This window comes from Triplophysa dalaica, chromosome 23, assembly GCF_015846415.1.
Source record: "Triplophysa dalaica isolate WHDGS20190420 chromosome 23, ASM1584641v1, whole genome shotgun sequence".
Classification (NCBI taxonomy): Eukaryota; Metazoa; Chordata; class Actinopteri; order Cypriniformes; family Nemacheilidae; genus Triplophysa; species Triplophysa dalaica.
Genome location: NC_079564.1, coordinates 16,332,429 through 16,355,838, shown reverse-complemented (window position 1 = coordinate 16,355,838; position 23,410 = coordinate 16,332,429). Strand labels below are relative to the sequence as shown.

At 42.4% G+C, this 23,410-nt stretch overlaps 1 protein-coding gene across 1 annotated transcript in view; it reads right to left on the bottom strand.

Moving 5' to 3' along the window:
- Positions 1-321: 321 nt before the first annotated feature.
- Positions 322-23,410, bottom strand: part of LOC130412881 (ADP-ribosyl cyclase/cyclic ADP-ribose hydrolase 1) — a 117,995-nt gene continuing 94,906 nt past the window's right edge. Inside the window, exons 6-8 of the mRNA XM_056737678.1 lie at positions 8,321-8,413; positions 4,296-4,382; positions 322-394 (exon numbers count right to left, since the gene is read on the bottom strand). Coding sequence (XP_056593656.1) covers positions 322-394; positions 4,296-4,382; positions 8,321-8,413 — 253 coding nt within the window. The remainder of the gene's footprint in view (positions 395-4,295; positions 4,383-8,320; positions 8,414-23,410) is intronic.

The following is a 23,410-nucleotide window of genomic DNA, read 5'->3' as shown; positions in this document are numbered from 1 at the left end:
CACCAGATGGACATTGCCAAAGATAACATCTATTCTTCATGTTAGGCCTGGACGCCCTGTCGATTCATACAGTCAGGTGATATTGAGACAATTTTGATATAGCGATAACAAGATATTGATAATATTGTTACATCCTCAGCATTTACATTAACAAAATTCTATTTATAATGTAAAAACTGTAAAGAACGTATATAAACTAAACTTTTCAGTTTCAATTTCAATTGAACATATTCACGATTTATTCACCATTTAAAGTTTGGTCATGCTTTACTTTGGTAGCTATCAAGTTGGTAAAACTTTAGAAATGGCATATCTCTCTGTTTAATATACCGCTGGAACACTTTGACAGCTTGCCCAGCGGGGATTCTTCAGACACTGCAGAATTACCAGGGTCCTGTCGAGTAAAGACAGATAAAGTATTTATTAATTATCCACTTTACTTTCCGCTTTTACTTTAATTCTAGCTTAATTCTTCTGCACTCAAGCTTACACTTAAAGAGAAAGCTCACCCAAAAATAAAAATTCTGTGAAAATGTACTCAGCCTCTTGTCATTTTAAACCTGTGGGACTTTCCTTCTTCTGCAGAACACAATTGAAGATATTTTGAAGAATGTTGTTAACCGGCACCCATTCACGTTTTTTTTTTTTGTGGCCATACAATAGAAGCAAATGGGTGCCAGCGCTGTTCGGTTACCAACTTTATTCAAAATAAAGTATTTCATGCTCTGCAGAAAAGGAAAGTTATACAGGTTTGGAATAAAAAGAGCTTGAGTAAATGATGACAAAATATTTTTTTTGGGGTGAACTGTCCCTTTAACTCTTGGCCTTATGCTACTTTGAGTATTGTTAGCTTAAATATGATAAATTGTCTGTAATTCTTATTTGTCAGTAATAAAATGGCATGCATGTTATAATTAAATGAAATAATAAAATATATATGTAATTTTTTTTAAAATGCAATCCCCTGGGATTAAACCTAAAACCAGTGGTTCTCAACTCTGGCCCGCGAGATCCACTTTCCTGCCGAGTTTAGCACCAACTCTGATAAAACAGATTGTAGGCTAATCAGTGATTTCAGGAACAGACACGTTCAACCTAATGTTGGGCTGCGCAGATTGTTTGGTATATCGCATTAAATTACCGCGAGAGCATACATCTTAAATGTCATACGCTGATAGATTTGCGCAGCGCCACATTAAGTTGAACGCATCTATTCTAAAGACGCTGATTAGCTTGTGCAGGTGTTTTATATCAGAGTTTGGGATAAACTCTGCAGGAAAATGGATCTTGCGCGCCAGAGATGAGAACCACTGCCCTAAACTATGGCATTGTAAGCAGACTCTTTTTCCAAAGCGACTTATAGATCAGATAAACAATAGAAGGAATTGGAACAACATAAGGACAACAAAAAGCATAAGAACAATGTAAAAACTGTTCTCATATGGCCTACCACAGTGTACAGATCATAGTATTCTTTTTTTGAAAGAGTAGAACATAGATAGAAGTCAGAACTGATCGGTCAAGTGTTGACGGAAGAGATGTGTTTTCAGACGATTCTTAAAGATGGCTAAAGAATCTGCTGATCTTGTTGCAGCGGGCAGATCATTCCACAGATGTGGAAACGATCCAGAGAAGGTACGTGAAAGAGATTTTTTTACCTTTTTGTGAGCACCACAAGACTCTTTAAGAGAAAAGGTACAACGCTTTTGGCGCGCAGACATTTTATCTCTGCTTTTAAACTAGCAAAAGTGCATTCAGACACGCCAAGTGCTTCAGAACATGTGCCTAGATTGTTAAAATAGGGTCCATAGTGTAACGCTTTCATTGCTTGCACCCTTAGAACTAGACTTCCAGTTCATTGTTTATTACCCGCTGTGCACCGATTCCCGATGTCACCGTGGTGGCAGTTGCTCTGATGGCTTGGGCCTGTCATTTCTGCTTGCAGCTATATTTGGAGTTTGCTTTCAGTGCCACTGTGTTGGCTTGCTCTCAATGAGACAGCTGTTATTAGATTAGCTCTGGGCTCTGTAATTTCCAATAACATTCCCTTATTAAAATGGTCTTACTCTTTCTATTAAACCATGTTCTGTATTATTTTCAACCTTCTTGCTTTTTTGGTTTTGTTTTATTTTGTTTTTCTTCATGTTGCTATGAAACAATGCAACATTGTAAAATGCTCTATATTAAAGAGGTCAAATGACATGGTTAAAACAAATAATATCTTTGGTTAAGATGTAATCTAATGTGTATACACGATTTAAGGTTCAAAGGTGCTGTATTTTCCTCATACCGTGCATGTTTTTATCTCCTCTTTGCCCCGCCTCTCTGAAATGTGTTCAATGTTCAATTTTGCCAATGCGACTTAAGCAGGATGTAAAGGATTGGTAAGGTTTTATAACAAAAATATTATATTAAATACTTAAAAACTATAGCTAACTGTTTTACCTTTTATATACAATGTTATAAAGACTATAAACAAAAAATCATAAACATCATACAGAGTTTGTGTGAGAAACAAGCTCGTATTACACCAGGGAATGGGAACATAATAAATAATGCAAGCTCTTTTGCCCTTCTTGATCAACCAGTGTTACGTGACATCTCGTCTTGACACAAGAAAGACAATAAACCCAAAATCAATAAAAAAAAAGACATTATAAACACAACATTTGTTGCCTCTAGTTGGAACATTATTACTGATTATTAGGACTTATGTTGTCTTAAGTTGCGCACGTGTCTGCATTTGCAGATCGCAAACACACGACAGATTCAACTCGCGTTAGTCCGTAACAAAGTGTTTTACAATGAAAATGTAATTAAAGGCTGCGAATCTGAAGTGCTACCAAAGTTTTAATGGTTGGAATGGCCCCACTTTTTAATCAGAGCTCTTTCTTTATGTCTCTACAATGTTCTTGAAGCAATCTTCGGTGAAATACACTGCACAAACTTGAACATTCGTATTGTACTTTTCTGGAACAGTGTTGTAAATAAAATGTAACCATTCGTTTTTAGTTTCTCATCATTTGGCAGGGCAAACAAAGAGTCTTTCTTTTCTAAACAAAACACACATGGCTGCGGCGGTGATAATACAATGTGATTTACAAGTACACCCACCTTACTTTACATTTACATTTAGGCATTTGGCAGACGCTTTTATCCAAAGCGACTTACATTGCTTTATCCGTTTAGTCATTTTGGCAGACGCTTTTATCCAAAGCGACTTAGAGAGTGAATTATTACAATCCCCCTGGAGCAACATGGAGTAAAGTGTCTTGCTCAAGGACACACTGGTGGTGGCTGCTGGGATCGAACCAGCAACCTTTGATTTATCCTATACATTTTACATAGGTATTTGCAATCCCTTGGGATCGAACCCACAACCTTACGTTGTTAACACAATGCTCTTACCACTGAGCTACAGGAAAGCTCACGTTACTTGCAGTCAAATCATGTTACTTGCGTTTAGATTTGGGTGGTCTTAGTCAAATCATGTTACGAAGTGACGTACATTCACTGGAGTGTGGTTAAACGAGGTGTTTCAGACAGGTCTAGGTTTGCATTCGCTTTTAGATAGAATTCATCTTTTGTTCAGACACTTTAATTTTAGCAATTGTACGTGTCTAATACATGTATGGGCAACTCATAACACACCAAAGACACAGAAAAACACGTATTCGGGCCCCCTTTAAATAAAATCTAATTGAATTGTCTTTACTTTGCAGCATGGCAATTGTTTTCATAGCATCATGGTCTCTGTTTTACTCCCTAAACTTTTTTGTAATTATCTATCATTTTTTCAATTATAGAAATGTAGCAGTGTGTATACTGTCCTGCATTTACCACAACGCTTTAATACAGGGGTTTAAAATCCAGTCCTTAGACATCCCCCTTTATGTTTTAGATGTCTCCCAATTTAAAAAACTTGATTTAACTCATCAGCTTGTTTGTGTGTTAATTTGACAGACACTTGTGCCTCTTTGCTAACCTAAATGTTTGTTCCATGTGTAAGCACAACGTGAAATAAAAAAAGTATGTAGAAAATACACTATGTCAAAAAATGCACAACTGTTCAGTATACTTCATCAACAAGTACATGGCTTCAGATGAGGACAAGGAAACATTCAGCAAGACCAGACAGGTTATTCTAAAAAAACATATAAACAACTTGAAATTCTAGTTCCACAGATTAAAAATTAATCAGGTTTTGGATTAACATGTAGATTCATAATTCCTATTAGAACATTCCTAAGAGTGTTTTTAGTCCTCAATATTTTGAAATAAGTAATCAAACATACGGGTCATTCTCTGTGCAGGTCCAGTGGAAACCCCTTGTTTTTAAAACCTTGATGAGTTCAAGTATGGAACCCCGAGTGCAAGATTCCCTAAAAGGAGACAAAGACAAAGCATTACAGTGACAACCCATTTCTTATCATTTATCATTTTTAATTCTTAAAGTATTGTGTGTTGCTGTTGCAAAATGTCTAATTTTCTTAATTGGACACCATTTATTTGTAATGTAGTATTGCACAATATGGGACCTTTGTTATGTTTTAACTATCTAGTTTTTTTATGCAAGATGCACGTTTTTTACAATCCTTTTTGTGAACAACGGTTTTCTTCCTGTAGTTCCACCAAGGACTGAATGATGGTGGTATTTTATACTATCTATCTATACTAATTCACTCTCTCTCTCTCTCTCTCTCTCTCTCATTTTTCAATGCAAAGCTACTTTATTGTCATACTTGCATGTTCTTACAATATTGCCAAAGAATTCAAACAGAGCCAATTCTTCCTATAGGCAAACTAAGCAAGTTGCGTAGGGACCCTGCACTCAACTCAACATTATTTATATAGCGCTTTTTAAAGTTTTCATTGTTACAAAGCAACTGTAAATGAGACATATTGACTATAAGCAAACCTATTAAAGTTACATACCTGTAAAAACAAGAAAACATAGAAGACAGAAATACCCACATTTATTGCACACGTATTTACACACAGACACACACATATGGACGCGGGGACACAAGGACACAGACCAGAAGGTGAGCACACACACACACAGACACACACACACGCGCATACTCACACAGACACGCATACTCACACAGACACGCACGCACAGTAAAAGCTCACATTTAAGATAAAGGATAGAGAAACACAGGTCAACTATTATACAGACTATAAATTCATATATGCAATATTAATTATGTAAAACTTCAAAATTCTAATTCTAAAACAGCCCCCCCGGCCAGGCAAACATTGCAAAACAGTATGCAAATGGTGGCAAGGAACCCAAAACTCCAATCAGGACAAATAACCTAGTTCCCAGGCCCAACCAGGGGTGATATGGTGCTTACTGCTTTAATCTGTCAGCCATAGGCCAGCAGATAGTTTGCACCTCTCGCTCGTCCGACCATTCCCTAAGAGACGTTCCCACTCAGTGTTGTTCCTCAGCCATGTAATCGGAAACGGTGCGTGATGATGATGAGATGTCCCTTGCAATATCCGAGGGTGACTTACTGGCATCCGACCCTGACGATTCCTTGGAGCTCCCTCCCTCGGGGGGGTCGAGCCCAGGAAGAAGCGGACGTCGAAATGTCAGCCATGCGTTCCCGGTGCCGGCGTGAGCATTGGGCTGCAATGCACCGCACCGGCCCTTACTCAACGCTAGCGGCTGGATGCGTGGTGCCACACTCAGCCCCGGTGCCATTTTTCCCGGAAGTGCATGAGGACCTCAGTAATACCTGGAAAGGCTTACCCTGCTGCGGGCCAAGCTGCCTTCTATCTCCCTGCCATCCTGTATGTCCTTCAGGCCAAGGCGTTGATAGAGCTCCACGAGGGTAAGACCGACCCAGGGCTTATGCAGGAACTCTGCACCGCCACCAACCTCGCTCTTTTGGGACCAAGATGGACGGTCAAGAACACCATCGTGTCCGACCCCAGCCATGCCACTATCAGGCCTCCCCACGGTGAGGGATCTGCACTGCCAGCCATTGAACCACTCACTGGGGGTTGATGAAGCAGATCGTACCCCTAGTCCCCCTGTCTCAGTCCCCGGGACCTTGCTAGAGCTTCCCAAACCGTCAGGGTGGCTACGGAATACAATCCCCCTCGGCTACGCGATCCAATTTGCCAGACACCCGCCAATGTTTTGGGGTATTCTCTTCACTTCAGTCAGAGGCAAGGATGCTCCGGTGCTTAAGGCCGAGGTGGCCACCCTTCTAGTGAAGAAAGCGTTTGAACACGTCCCTCCAGCCGAGAATTTCAGCAGGTTTTACAGCCCATTCTTCATCATCCTCAAGAAACGCTTGCGGTTGCGACCCATTCTAGATCTGCGTACCCTGAACAGGCACCTACACAAGCTGCAGTTTAGGATGCTCACACAGAAGCGCATCCTGATGTCTAACAGATGTCAGGATTGGCTCATGGCAATCTACCTGAAGGACAAGTACTTTCATGATTCTAACCTCCCTCGTCATTGACCGTTCCAGTGGTTCGCTTTCGAGGGGCGGGCATATCAGTACTGAGTCCTCCCCTTCAGTCTGAAGGGGCACATTGTGGTGACGACAGACGCCCCGCCTGAGATGGCATTTCAACTGCCTAGAGTTGTTGACTGTGCTACATGCACTGAAGAGGCCACAACCTCTCGTGCAGGACAAGTATGTGCTGGTCCGGTCGGACAACACAACTGCCGTGGCATATATCAATGACCAGGGTGGCATTCGGTCACTGCTGTTAACACAACTGGCCCGACGCTTCCTCAGGTGGAGTCAACAGGTGACGGGGTCCCTGTGAGCCATACACATCCCGGGTGACCTTAACCAGACAGCTGACACCCTCTCTCGTCAGTCGCACCTTACGGAGAATGGCGACTCCAACCCCGCGCAGTCCAGCTCATTTGGGTGTTGTCCGGGCAGACACAGGTAGTCTTGTTCGCATCTCGTTTGGCTCTCATCGGAGGCGGTCGCATTTTCACTCTCCCCATCCTTGCCCATATCTTCCCTGCTTTGTTTCCTGTCTTGTCTCGTCTCATCTATTGAGAGACTCTCCCTGCACTGCTCTCGAAACTTGGAAATTATGGATCTGATCAACTGGTCACTTAGCGCAATTGACACCATTTTCTCGATGAGAAACAAAGGTTCGGGTGAACCTGAATGCCCTGACGGAACGTTCGCAGCTGGCTACACGATGGTCGCGTGGGAGAGATGGCGGATCGTGTGTCTGGCGGCTCTTTCCGTGGAGGACATTGAAGATATCTACCTTTTCAGAACCATGATAACAGGTATTATGCTGATTGGATTATGCTTTGCCCTGGGTTATCGAAAAATTCTTAAAACGGGAACAGCTGTCCAAAGCCTCACAAAGCTTCACGTTTTGACGGAGGCCGTGGGAAGAGCGGTCAGCACTGAGACTGAGACTATTAATCGCAATATGGATTACATCTTGAAAAAGCTCACGGCTATGGAAAGGAAAATTGATGATGTTAGAGACCAGAATGGACAAAGAGAGTAGCCGTGGAATTGGAATGCGGTTTACTCGCCTCAAGACGAAACAACTGCAATCTTATCTTTTCGGCCCCCCTTGAACCAGGATTGGCCTTGGCCGAGGCTGGTACTGGAGAAACAACCCTGAAGGGCAATGTGGCGAGACGCTCTTGCATTCCCTCCCCCATCATACACACACACACAGACTTTTGGACCTTATCGTTCATACAGACACACACACAAACACTGACTCTAACCAATTCCAAACCTCCGTAGCTTTGACCTGCCAGCTTGGCAAGCGGGTCTGTGTTAAGCGCCCTAATGGCTGCAGGACCGGATGGCTGCTTGCCGGAGCTGGATTATCTTACCCTGTTGCAAGTCTTGTCTAAGGTGTATTATGTGTATCTGTTTTTCTCTCCACTTCCCTCATGTTTGCTGTATTCTTCTTAAATCCATTTCGTTACACTGTACTTGTTATATGCGTAATGACAATAAATTGAATCCAATCCAAATCCAAATCCCTAGACACCACCCATTGCCTGCTATGGTACTATGGTACTTGTTGAGAGAGCAGTGGATGTGGCTGAGTCCTCAGGACGAATCCATGTCTCAGTAAGACCTAGAATGTGAATTTCAGACTGGCTGGCAAACGCATGGATGAAGTCAGTCTTGTTCACAGCTGACTGGCAGGTGTATTTGTCTGGTTTCGCAGCTGCTCATGAAATGGCATTGCAATTATGGTCATGCACAACATCTTCACTCTGTTCAATTTACATATGTTATCTATCTTAAACTTAAACCAAAATCAAATAAAAAGATGTATTCACTCTTACACATAAGGTCCATCCAGATTGTATATTACTTTTATGTGAACGTGGGAGACCATCCTTTGGTTCAGATTGTCCACTTCCACGCTGCCAAACATGCTGGGGAACAAACATTTGAGAATGTACTTTAAAATACATATTCACTATTTCACTGATAACACCTTGCAATAAAGATGTATTTGTTAACATGAATAAATGCATTGGCTAATTCTACTGAAAAAAATAACAACCAAAACCAGCCTAAGCTGGTCAACAGCTACTCTTAGGATGTGGTTCAGCTGATGTTCCAGCTTGAATAAATAAAAAAGTTGCCAAAACCCCCCTTAAACTAGCCTGCTTTACCTGCTTTAGCAGCTATAACCAGGCAGGAAGACCAGTTTACGCTGGTATGGAACACAACCCCATTGTTTACATTTCAGTTAAGTAGCCAAAATAGTCTGCAGACTGAAAACAATAAAGGAGGCAGAAAAAGATCTATAAAAAATATAACAATATTTTATACAATAACAATAAAAAAAAATTCCCACCTTCATCTCTTTAAATCTAATTAAGTAATAAGCGATACAGAATATTGCTCAATTAAACACTTATTGTACACATCCATCCATCCATTTTCTTCCGCTTATCCGGGGCCGGGTCGCGGGGGCAGCAGTCTAAGCAGGGATGCCCAGACTTCCCTCTCCCTAGACACTTCCTCAAGCTCTTCCGGGGGGACACCGAGGCGTTCCCAGGCCATCATTTCGGCCGCCTGTATCCGGGATCTTGTCCTTTCGTCATGACCCACAGCTCATGACCATAGGTGAGAGTAGGAATGTAGATTGACGGGTAAATCGAGAGCTTCGCCTTGCGGCTCAGCTCCTTCTTTACCACGACAGACCGGTACAGCGACCGCATTACTGCAGAAGCTGCACCGATCCGTCTGTCAATCTCCCGTTCCATCCTTCCCTCACTTGTGAACAAGACCCCCAGATACTTGAACTCCTCCACTTGAGGCAGGAACTCTCCACCTACCTGAAGTGAGCAAGCCACCCTTTTCCGACTGAGAACTATTGTAGACATGCTTTTCAAATCAGTGCACTTGATTAAGAAAGATTGAAATTAGTATTTATTGCAGGTTACAAGATCACAGTCTAATTCATAGTAATAATACATTGCCCAAATGTTTAAGCTTGTTGGCAGACACTGCTATTAGTGAAATGGTCAAAACAAGAATCACTCATATTACACAGCCTGCTGCTCTTAACTAGCTGTTTTTTGACTGACGCTCTTGTGGTCGAATGCATTTAAACAGCCACAAAAGACTGCCTATGGACACAATGCGTAAATGAGGGCAAACAACAAGTCAGGATTTAAACTATGGCTGAAGACTTAAACGTTTGGTTTAATGACTAATGACTGCCGGGAAGCAGAGGTCACGCGGGATCTCGGAGGCCTTTAGGCGGCCGAGTCGCTGCAAGTAAAAAATGTGGCTAGTTGCCACTGTCTGCTTCACCGTCAAAAACTGCTGAGTGCAGTCCTCAACGGCGTTACCAACAACCCACCCTGCCAGATGGGTGCATCAAGGACACGGAGTTTCTCGGTGTCACTCTTCTGCTCAAGGTGTCTCTCCTGGACCACTACCGTGGACATTGCCCGACCCAGGGCCCGTGCCGCCACCTTGGTCGCCCGTAGAGCGCTGTCAGTGGTAGCACGGAGATCCTGCATTATACCCGGGTCGGTCTTACCCTCGTGGAGCTCTCTCAAATCCCCTGGCAGACCTGCAGTATGGCCATGGCGTAGAGAGAGGAGGCAGCCTGCCCTCGACACCAGTGATGCCGAAGTCCTACACGCTTTGGACAGTAGGCGTGGCCGATTCCCCCAGGTGGCATCGGCACAGGTGCACCGCAGGCACACATTCCACCCGGGGGATCTCGATGTAGCCTTTGGCTGCCTCACCATCAAGGGAAGTAAGGGAGCCGGAGCTGGTTTGACTGGAGCAGGCTGTGAGTGGAGCGCTCCAAGTGGATGCTCCACTCAAAGCTTACACAGCTCCTCATGCACCTCCGGGAAAAAAATGGCCCCCGGGTGGGGGTGGTTTGCACCGCGCTCCGATCTCAGCAACCACGTATCCCCGGGTTAGCACGGTTGACATCACTTCTGCTTCCTCCTGAGCTCGACCGCTGGGGGTGGAGCTCGGATTCGTCAGAGTGGGATGCCAGTCTTCCTCCGATGCTGCGAGCGACATCTCATCTATGTCACGCATCGTTTCGAGTGCGTGCCTGAGGATCCTGACGGTATGCCACCGCCGGTTGGGGAACGTTCAGAAGAGCGAATCGGGGTGCGATTGGCCCGTGAGCACTTGGCTGGCGGGTTTACGCTCGCAGAGGTCCCTGCATTACTAACGCTGCTAATACAGGCGAACCTCGGGCCGTAACCACCGATGTCACTGCCCGAGTAGCAGACGAAATGGTGGCTGGTTCCCGTAGGAAGACAGCCACCTGTGACCTCAACTTCTGAATGACAATCTGCCCGGAGTGCGGGCAAGATGTGTCAAGAATGCTGCTTCAGCATGCTGGACGCCCAGACACCTAATGCAGTGATTGTGTCCATCCCCCTCCTCGATGAGGGTGCCGCACCCAATAGAACAGCGGGACATGCCGCGCTGGAGATTGCTCAGTCCTGAAAAGGACCTTTTTTAGAAAAAATCTCTAACACCTCTAGAACCTCCAAGATGCCCAGGGGAAGGTCGCTGCAGGTATGTGGAGGACTATGATCGGGTGTGTTGGAGCCATGTAGAGCCCATGCTTGCTTGGGGCCCAAGAAAGGGGGAGAACATTTGACATAACAATGTTTTCGCTATACTCATTCTGCCATGCGCCACTCTGGCCCACACACACACGCAAGTTCTTAAACAAAACAGTTTTACTAACGCATGTCTGTCTCTTGATTTAGTAACTTTAAGCCCTTTAGCAGCTTTTATTCAGGAGAAGCACAAAGCGAAATTTTTCGATTAAAGATTTCATTCAGTGGGAAAATGTCGCCAGTGCTGTCCCGCGAGCGCAAGGTCTCTTTTTCCAGGGGGCAGGGATTATCTCCGTTAGCTGCAGGAAGAAGCAGCACATTCGACAGGTGACTCCTGAATGAAAGGAGTACAAACCAGCATTTCCAACAACCTTTCACTGTAATCGACTGTTTTAATGAATAAACATGAAAACATTTCGTCTGAAAATATGCACATGGATGGTTACCTAGACAGAGGCTGTGTGAAAGAATATAGCCAAAATCGCAGATTTCTTAGAAACTGAAAATATGTAAATGAAAACGGCTTTATTGTTGAAAATATAATCTATAGGCTAAATTAGAATACAATTTTTTTTATATATTTGGTGGCGTTTCTTAGCCAATAATTCATTTTTATATAATGTTGATGAGGGGTATCTGCCTTACTTTACCGATTTTTAGCTTTCGTTTTTTGAAAATCCAGAGGGCTTTTACTTATGTGCAAAATTTTTACTTACACAGACTCGTTACTATGGTGGTTTTTCTATTATAGTATTGAGTTTTCTTATATAAAATAATACATTTAGTTAGTTATACGTTTCATGTATTCTTATGAAACAATATTGGGCCTCATGTAAAGCTTGAGCTCTTGGACACCTGCATGGGCAACAAACCTCTTATCTTAACAGCACACACACCACACATACATTTTGCAAGGAAGTTTGGTTTGCATAGAGTCAAAGATGCTGGTATCTCTAAAAGTGAGCTCATTTTAACCAAACGGATGTTATGAGTTTGAATGTCTGAACACTTGAACATCTGCACACACACCAAATATCTTTTAACACTAAGACGAACTCCCCACACACTTTTTTAGAGAAGTTTAATTAAATCACATACAAACAAGGACACTGGGTAGCTCATTATCGCTAAACCATGAGCTAATCTTTGATAAAAGCATAGTTAAATCATGTATCGTGCGAAACCCCCAGGAAAGTGTCAAGATAAAGAGGCACCTGTTTTTAAGGGGTGCACGCAACCATTAAATCCTAATATGGTTGGCCGGAACTATGCGCGCAGAGGGACGGGCTAATGAAAAAGTGATGTCATATGAAACCTGATTGGAAGAAGACGATGTCATGCACACATGATTGGTTTAAACTTTGATAACAACTTGAAAACAATGTATAAAAGATGGAATCAGATATGTATTCGTTCGATCCCTTCAGATGAACTCTGAATATCCCACTTTGTTTGTCTGGGCATATAAAGTTAAAACTCTTGGCACCTGGAACCCTTGTCTCTGAGATTTCTTTCTGCGATGGAAGGCCGGTTCGCCACAACATATTTGGTGACCCCGACGTGATCCAGGTTAGAGGGGAGGAGGCTGACGACTGTGATGGGTGAAACAGACAAGCTGTAACGTGACATTCACCTGATGAAATATTGGTTAAAACATAATTCGGATGTACTGTGCCTTATACCGCCGCTAATTTTTCCTCTTTGGTTGAGCTGAGCTCCCGCGTCCCTCCATGTACTGTAGCCTGCCTGTCAGACTCGTTCCCCACACATTTAAGACCGGGCCGGTCCTTGAGTTGGCAGGTATTAATTCGGAGTGTGAATATACATTAAGAAACTCATCAATTAACATTTATCCTTAGAATATAAATAAACATTTTGGCGGCAGCGGAACATTATGAAAGTAGCCCAAAAAGCCGCAACCCGCGGCTCCATAATTTTTCCCGCAATTGCATTCTCAAAATAGCCCAATTGTGCGGGAAAACCGCATACCTGGCAACACTGGCACAGTGGGTGTGTCGCGTTGGGACGCGGGAGAAAATCTTACTTTGGGAAGTGAGTCGCACAGTGCAGGGTTGCCAGGTCCAAGAAATATTTCCAGCCCAATAACCCCTCAAAACCCGGCTGCTGGACCGGGCTGGGTGTCGGCTGCTGGACCGGGCTTGGTGCCGGCTGCTGGACCGGGTTTGGTGCCGGCTGCTTAGAGGAAACTACGGCCGGGCTGGCCGCTCGGCCCGTCCCGCCCCCACGGCGCCCCCCGAAAAAATCTTTGGGGCATGTGGACGGTGGAGAGGCTGCTGATGAGGGTGCCGAGCTTCCCAGACTAAGGGTGGTCAGGACGTGCTCCTCCGGGACGTTAGCCAAGGGCAGGGTTGCCAGGTCCAATAAATATTTCTAGCCCAATAACCCCTCAAAACCCGCCGAAAAGGAATAAAAACTAGCCCAATTTTTTCCCTCTGTCAAATCAAAGTTTACAACATCCTAAAGACGTTTCTATTGCCATATTTTTCATCTGAATGGTTTCATATGTATTGTATATATTGTTTAGTTCTGTTGAACACAAAATAAGTTTTGGGATATTTAGGAAAGCAAACAATTCTGGGTCACGTTTGACTACCATTTTTTTTTTTTTGCTATGGTAGTCAATGATGCCAGCAGCTAACGTTCTAGCAAATGTCGTTGTGTTCAACCGATCAAATACATTTATACAGGTTTAGAAACAACTAGTTTCATAACAGAATTTTCATTTTTGGGTGGAGTGTCCCTTTAAAAATATCCCACGTGCACGTAAATGGAAGAGAAACATGTTTTCTCTTCGTAAGACATTCAGAAACTTGCTTAAGAAATAATCATGGTTACATTTATTGCATAATGTAAAATCTGTTAAAGCACGTCAATGATTTAGTTGTTCTAGACTACGTATAGCGCTGATCAAACGTGATATTTGGCAGCCGGAAGAATCAAGTGTTGCACACTCACGAGTGATTTCTTTCATTGTGCAACGTGACATTCACCTGATGAAATATTGGTTAAAACATAATTCGGATGTACTGTGCCTTATACCACCGCCAATTTTTCCTCTTTGGTTGAGCTGAGCTCACGCGTCCCTCCATGATGGCGGAAATGCACTCAGCTGTTGCACACCTGATTGCATCGCTGCCGGCGGCTAGTTTGTATCCTCTGACACTTGCTTCACATCACATTTGTTCCTGGTCTAAATATTAGTGTATTTTACTATAGTCACCTATCATTGTCGTTGCCGAATTATTTATAACTTTATTTTCTAAATCTATATTAATTAAAGCGTAACGCCACTAGCATATTAGCGTGTTAGCTTGCCTTCTTTTTACAGTGTGGAATATCATCTCCCCCTATTTGTCTTGTGTGCTAACTGTTTCTCTTTTTAAGCGTATATACTAAGACTCATCAAGCAACCTTGGTAAGTTAGGATTGCACTTCATACCCGGTGAGTTATGGCTTCTATTCCTATTGTTGTTACTTGCACCTCATGTCATATGTTTAGCTTAGCCTTCTCTGTCAGCGGCGAGGGTTTTACATGTGATAAATGCAGGGAAGTAGTTAGGCTGACGGAGAAGATCTTAGAATTAGAGTCTCACATCCAATCTATATTTGAGGATAGTAAGAGTGTTAGGACTGTAGAAAACACTTCGGATGCGAGCAATGTTAGCGCACACAGCTCGGTTCCGGTTGAAAATCCCCTGCAGCTGGGAAACTTTGTGACGGTGAGACGGCATAGTCGCAGGACAAAACATCACTCAACTGTTCCGATTAAAGTCTCTAACAGGTTTGCCCCGCTCAGTGACGCACCGACTGAGAAACCTGCTGAAAGTGCCCTACTGATCGGTGATTCTATTGTCCGGAACGTTAACATAGAGACACCAGCCACCATAGTCAAATGTTTACCGGGAGCCAGAGCGCCTGACATCAAGTCAAATTTAAATGTGCTGGCTAAGGCTAATCGTAAATACAGTAAGATTGTTATTCATGTCGGCACAAATGATGTTAGACTCCGTCAATCGGAGATCACTAAAGATAATATTAAAGAGGTGTGTGAGCTCGCAAAAACGATGTCGGACACTGTAATATTCTCTGGCCCCCTTACTGCTTACCGTGGTGATGAGATTTATAGCAGATTATCATCACTAAATGGCTGGTTGTCTGAGTGGTGCCTGCAGAATAATATAGATTTTATAAATAACTGGAAGAGTTTTGAGGGCAGACCTGACCTGTTGAAACGAGATGGTCTCCATCCCTCCTGGGATGGGGTTTCCCTCCTCTCTAGAAATTTGGCACACAGTCTTAATAATGCTAAAGTCTGACTACCTAGGGCCCAGGTCAGGAAGGAGACAGAATGGCTTAACCAACTGTCTGCTTGCCGTCTCGCGTTACAGAATACACAAAATATACAACATGTAATAATCCCTTCTTACAAACAACATAAAATAGAGACTGTGTCTGTCCCCTGGATTAGCAAACATAAGATATTGCGTAAACCTCTTGAAAGTAATTTAATAAACGTTAAACAAATCAAACATGAACAAAATACAGATAATCAGCTGTTACGACTCGGATTGCTTAATATTAGATCTCTCTCAAATAAAGCACTTTATGTTAACGATTTGATAACCGATCATAAAATAGACATGCTTTGTTTGACAGAAACATGGCTAAAGCCAGATGATTTTATTACTCTAAATGAATCCGTTCCCCATGATTATTACTATAAACACGAGCCTCGTCTAAAAGGTAGAGGGGGAGGTGTCGCTGCACTTTACAAGAATTCTTTTATTACCTCTCAGAAGTCTAATTTTAAATACAATTCTTTTGAAGTCATGGTACTTCACATATCGACACCTAATACTAAGGACAAAACATTTTTAAAATTTATTCTAGCTATTGTATATAGGCATCCAGGGCTCCACACAGATTTTATTAAAGATTTTGGTGGGTTCTTATCAGAACTAGTACTGGCCGCAGATAGAGTCCTTGTCGTCGGTGACTTTAATATCCATGTAGACAATGATACAGATGCCTTGGGACTGGCTTTCAAAGACACTCTTAACTCCATGGGCGTTAGTCAACATGTGTCAGGACCCACTCACCTTCGTAATCATACTTTAGATTTAATACTTTCTTATGGTATAAATGTGGACGATGTTAAAATCGTTCAGCAGAGTGAAGATATTTCGGATCATTATCTGATATTATGTTTGCTTCAATGGCCTACGGCTGCAAATCAAACTCCTTGTTACAAATATGGTAGAACGATTACTTCAACTACCAAAGATGCGTTTCTCGATAATCTGCCTGAATTGTCTAAAATATCTAGCATGAGTAATAACGTTGACGATTTTGACACTACTATTGAAAATTTTAACTCTACTTTCTCGGAAATATTAGACACAGTTGCTCCTCTGCGTTTAAAGAAAATTAAAAATAGCAGCCCAACACCGTGGTATAATGAACACACTCAGACTCTAAAAAAAGCATCCCGTAAAATGGAGCGCAACTTTAAGAAAACGAATTTAGAGGTATTTCGTATAGCATGGAAGGATAGTACTCGAAATTACAGGAATGCAATAAAAACGTCTAGATCCGCCTACTTTTCAACACTAATAGACGAAAACCATCACAACCCTAACCCTAACCCTAACCCACAACCCATCATCTAAATCATCAACATGCATGCTAGACCCTATACCTACAAAACTACTGAAAGAAATGCTCCCAGAAATTATAGATCGTCTTCTTAGTATTATTAACTCATCTCTGACATTAGGACATGTGCCTAAAGCATTTAAGGTGGCTGTTATAAGGCCTCTTTTAAAAAAACCCAAACTCTTTTCTCGTTTGGCTCTCATCGGAGACGGTTGCATTTTCACTCTCCCCGTCCTTGCCCATATCTTCCCTGCTTTGTCTCCTGTCTTGTCTCGTCTCATCTATTGAGAGACTCTCTCTGCACTGCTCTCGAAACTTGGAAATTATGGATCTGATCAACTGGTCACTTAGCGCAATTGACACAATTTTCTCGACGAGAAACAAAGGTTCGGGTGAACCTGATTGCCCTGATGGAACGTTCGCAGCTGGCTACACGATGGACGCGTGGGAGAGATGGCGGATCGTGTGTCTGGCGGCTCTTTCTGTGGAGGACATTGAAGATATCTACCTTTTCGGAACCATGATAACAGGTATTATGCTGATTGGATTATGCTTTGCCCTGGGTTATCGAAAAATTCTTAAAACGGGAACAGCTGTCCAAAGCCTCACAAAGCTTCCCGTTTTGACGGAGGCCGTGGGAAGAGCGGTCAGCACTGAGACTGAGACTATTAATCGCAATATGGATTACATCTTGAAAAAGCTCACGGCTATGGAAAGGAAAATTGATGATGTTAGAGACCAGAATGGACAAAGAGAGTAGCCGTGGAATTGGAATGCGGTTTACTCGCCTCAAGACGAAACAACTGCAATCTTATCTTTTCGGCCCCCCTTGAACCAGGATTGGCCTTGGCCGAGGCGATACTGGAGAAACAACCCTGAAGGGCAATGTGGCGAGACGCTCTTGCGTTCCCTCCCCCATCATACACTCACACACAGACTTTTGGACCTTATCGCTCATACAGACACACACACAAACACTGACTCTGACCAATTCCAAACCTCCGTAGCTTTGACCCGCCAGCTTGGCAAGCGGGTCTGTGTTAAGCGCCGTAATGGCTGCAGGACCGGATGGCTGCTTGCCTGAGCTGGATTATCTTACCCTGTTGCAAGTCTTGTCTATGGTGTATTAAGTGTATCTGTTTTTCTCTCCACTTCCCTCATGTTTGCAGTATTCTTCTTCTTAAATCCATTTCGTTACACTGTACTTGTTATATGTGTAATGACAATAAATTGAATCCAATCCAATCCAATAAAGAACTAGGGAATTACAGGCCTATATCGAATTTACCTTTTATATCTAAAGTTCTGGAAAAAGTAGTTTCAACTCAATTATGCTCCTTCCTCCAAAGGAATGACATTAATGATGAATTCCAGTCTGGATTTCGAGCATGTCACAGTACAGAGACTGCTTTGATCAGAGTTACAAATGATCTGCTTTTAGCGTCTGACCGTTGCTGTATTTCGTTATTGGTGCTGCTAGACCTCAGTGCTGCATTTGACACCATTGACCACAGCATACTTCTACATAGACTCGCAAATTACGTCGGCATTAACGGAATAGCATTGAAATGGTTTAAGTCTTATTTATCCGACCGTTTTCAATTTGTAGCAATAAACAATGAGGTGTCCCGCAAATCACAAGTCCAGTACGGTGTACCACAGGGCTCAGTCTTGGGACCCCTGCTCTTCGCATTATACATGCTACCTCTAGGAGATATAATAAAGCGACACGGAATTAGCTTTCATTGTTATGCTGATGATACTCAACTTTATATTTCCTCGATGCCTCATGAAACCCAGCAGTTTCATCGAATAAAGGATTGCATAGTTGACTTAAAAATGTGGATGAGTAACAATTTTTTACTACTAAACTCGGACAAAACAGAAGTGTTACTTACTGGACCGAAAACTGCTATGCGTAACAACCAAGAATACTGCTTAACGATTGACGGATGCTCCATAAAATCCTCGTCATCAGCTAAGAATCTTGGCGTTGTATTCGACAGTACTCTCTCATTTGAAAGCCATGTCGCAAACACCTGTAAAATTGCATTTTTCCATCTTAAGAATATATCTAAATTACGTCATATGCTGTCACTGTCAGATGCAGAGAAATTAATTCATGCATTCATGACATCAAGACTAGATTACTGTAATGCACTTCTAGGTGGTTGCCCTGCGGGCCTATTACAAAAACTGCAACTGGTTCAAAACGTGGCAGCTCGAGTTCTTACACGTACAAAAAAGTATGAGCATATAACCCCGGTTCTGTCAACCTTGCACTGGTTACCTATAAAGCATCGCATTAACTTTAAGATCTTGCTTATTACCTATAAAGCCCTACATGGTCTAGCGCCGCAGTATTTGAATGAACTTCTATTGTATTACAGACCTCCACGTACATTACGCTCTAAGGGGTCCTGTCAGTTGGTAATACCTAGAATTTCAAAATCAAGTGCAGGTGGTAGATCCTTTTCTTATCTAGCGCCTAAACTTTGGAATATTCTTCTCTGCACGGTCCGGGAGGCAGACACATTCATATCAGTTTAAATCTAGACTAAAGACTCATCTTTTTAATCTTGCATACACTACACCTCCATAATATTAATCCTCAGAGGATTTAGGCTGCATTATTTAGATCAACCGGAACCAGGAACACATCCAACAACAAATGATGTACTTGTTGCATCAAAGAGTGCAGAACAGTACTCTACTCTCAGCCAGTCTTGTCTCTTTGTTCCAAGGTTACCGCAGGATGCAGTTCATGCCCAGACCTGATGGCAGAGCTGAGAATGGGAAGCGGTGACCTGACAAGTGCTAAGAGGATAGAGCTGGATAAAGGACGCGACAACTTTGTTTTTCCTACAACATTTCAAATGCTATTAGATTGTTAATGATAATCTTTAATCCTTAATTTTTATATTTTTATTAAGCCTTATTGTGCAAGCACTGTTGAGCTTGTGCAGAGGCAGCAGCTTTTGCCAGAGGGGAACTGGAATCCCCTGGTTGGGCCTGGGTTCCCCTGAGGTTTTTTTTCTCGATGGGAGTTTTGGGTTCCTCACCACCGTTTGCATATTGTTTTGCACTATCTGCCTGGCCGGGGGGCTGCTTTAGAATTCATACTTGTATTAAATGTGTCTCATGTACAGCTGCTTTGTAACAATGAAAATTGTAAAAAGCGCTATATAAATAAAGTTGAGTTATGTACTGTAGCCTGCCTGTCAGTAAAGGAGTAAATCTCACTTTGGGAAGTGACGGGACATAAAGTATATACATATAGTGTGTGTGAGCAAATTAAAATCCTTTAAGGAAACAGGTATGAATGCGCTGTGATATATTTTTATGTTGTTGTATATTGTATTGTGACGATAAAAAACTCAGGAGTGAGGGAGAGAGAGAAAAAAACCTCAGCCTGTGAGACTCTGTGTGTGTGTGTGTGTATGTGTGTGTGAAGAAGAGGTTGTGAGTGTGTGTGCAAGAGTGGGAGGCTAGGAGGCCCTGCAAGTGTGTGTGTTTGACAAAGTGAATGAGAGAGAGAGAGTGCATGGAGCAAGTGAAAATTGCTGTATAATGTATGTCCAGTAAAATGTATGAGAAGAAGGAGTGTTAGGGTTTTGTTGATGTTTAAAGAGGCATGCGTTTCGAGACTAGGTGCAAGTTTTTGCTGTGTGTCTGTGTCAAAGTTTCATGCGGTAATTAAAGTATTTGAAAAAAGATGAAAAATAAGGTGTCTATTAGGGTTTAATAGAAAAACTGTTTGAGCACATGAGAGAAGCAAGAGTGTGTGTAGAAGATAGGAGAGGTAATTTATGGAGTCAGATAAAGATTTGAAGGGCATAGAGTATGTGTGAGCGCATGAGAATTAACTCAACTCAACTCAACTTTATTTATATAGCGCTTTTTACAATTTTCATTGTAACAAAGCAGCTGTACATGAGACACATTGAATACAAGTATGAATTCTAAATTCTAAAGCAGCCCCACCCGGCCAGGCAGATAGTGCAAAACAATATGCAAACGGTGGTGAGGAACCCAAAACTCCCATCGAGAAAAAAAACCTAAGGGGAACCCAGCCCCAACCAGGGGATTCCAGTTAAGGGCAGCCGAAAAATAGAGCTCCTTTGATTTAAGCACGAAGAACGTTGTCAAGCGAAAAAAATAGAAGATATATTTTGTTGATTACAAATATGTTTTAAAAATTGTGAGATACTTTTATGGTATAAAGTCGGTAGAATATACCCAGAAAAAATCAAAATCTCAGACCATAAGGCGTGAGTTTGTGTGTGCTGGAATCTTTGAGGAGTGATTTATTAGACAGCAGAAGGGCCTCTGGAGTGTGTGAGTATTCTGCGTGCTGTGAGCGTATGAGACCAGAGTTCCTAGTGTGAAAAAAACTGTTTTGCATTGAGTGAAAAGCTGGTTTACATTGAGAAAAAAAGTGAAAAGCATTGCTAGATTGTGAATTATTTTCATGTTCTATTGATGTTTTAAAGACGAATGGCTGGAATTGAACTGCTAGATGAGGAAAGCTTACAATCATATTTTGAGAGGGTAAGAGTAGCCAGAATATTGACTGAGACAAAGGGAGTTAGTGATGACTTCTGGAGAGAATCACTTTATAGGGACTTAGCAGGCATTAAGAAGCCACTGACAGAAGAAAATAAAAATTATTTCTTGGACGAATTAGTAGAAGTTCAGAATTTGAAACAAATTGATCAGGTGTGGCCATATGTGAATTGGAGAGGTATAGTAGGCAGGTGTTGTAAAGTAGGGATATTGAAAAAATACTTAGGAGTTTGCTTCCATAGAATTAATAGATTTGGCAATCTAGACACTGCGTTACAGCGTGTCTCATTGATCATAAAAATCCCAATCAACAACCTGGTGGAACCCTATTTATTGCAAGGAATAAGACAAGGTTATCCACGAGGTGGAGGGAGAAACTACAGATTAATCAGTCATCCAGTAATACAGGTTTATGCAGAAACAAGATATGTAAATTGGGAAAGTAAGATATTGTTTACAACCAACGAGCAGAGAGAAATAGAGCCACTGAAGTTTCAGGCCGTAACACTTAAGAAGCTGATCGTGCAGATAACACCAGAAAACCTCGGGCCATAGGTCGCAATAAAATAAAGAGGTGCCCCACTATAACAGAATAAGTGAAGATAATAAATTGAGAATGGCCTCCACACCCGTATAGATACTAGGAACAAGATATCATGTGAGCAGAGAACTGATTGGAGAAATTTCTAAGAAATGGGCAGAAAGAAGAAAAAATTAAGAACTTCATGGCCAGAAAGTGGTACGTTTGATATGACAGTGTGTGAAGAAATGGAAGGGTTGATAAGAAATCATAAACCCAGGGACAAAAGCACGAAGAGAGAAGTTAAGAGAAGAAGGAAAAAAGATGTATTCAATTTTTAAAGAACATGAAGAAAACAAGGGAGCTCCTGAAAGAGGATGAGGAAAAAGTCAGCGAAAACTTGAGGAAGGCTATGAGTCTTCCCTCATATGAATTATCCAGGAGCCAGTTGCCACTGATTGTGGAAGATGATGAGCTGAATAATCAAATGCCATTGGTCAAAGAAGAATTTAAGTTTACAGGAGAGCTGGACCTCCAAGGGGGAGAAAGAGAGGAGACGAGGGATGATGAACTTCTAAAGAGACACATTCGCTGAGAGTAGGCAGGAGTACTCTTTCATCACGCCAGAGTACCACCAGAGAGGGAAAGCAGAGTAGAATGCTACACCGTCTATAAATCAATTTATGCTGGGGTATCTGCAGAATTAGAGGCGGCTAGAAGACAGAGATATGAACAAACAGCTCGAGAGCCAGACAAAACATCCACAGCACTGAGAAGAAAAAATATAAGATAAAGCAAGTTGCCAGATGTCATGTCGGAGGCGGGCGCCATGGAAGATAATGCAACCCTGCCCAGTCTGAAGAATAGACGTATCTCAAGTTACATTGACGAAACGTCATGACAGCATAGAAGAAAAGAAATACCAGACGCCAGCAGAGGGAGACATCTGGTGACCAAACAACAGGAAGAAGCAGGAATACTACAAGGTTGCCCAATGAGAGAATACAAATGGATGTCTGAAAACATCTGTTTAGAAGACATTGATAAGAAACAGCCACAGCCAGCATGGCTCAGAGAAGAGAGACTGAGAAGATCAGCATCAGCAACCTTTGCTACAAACAACCAATTAAAAGAGATCTTGTTAAAAAATCGACAACCACATTATGTGCCTTGGGCCACCCTGGACTTGGATGGATTGATCGCTCGATTACCTGATCTAAACAAGGGAGCTGGAAGATGGATACGGGTCCTGGAAGAAGAGACGACTGGGAATCTACTAGCTCTGGGACACATTAAAGCTTTGCTAGCTAAATGCCTGGGTGCATCTAAACCAAATGAATTGCTGAAGGACTTAAGACTGAATCGAGCAATTGACTCCCCAATGTCAGAAGCAGAGCTCTTTGACAAACACAGACAGGACATGTGGCAAGCCCTAAGAAGAGAATGACCAACCAGCATAGATCAAAAAGCACTGAAGGGAGATCAGATTACAGATAAAGGGAATCAAGCCATCTATGTGCAACAACAATTAAAAAGATGGAAACAAGAGCTGG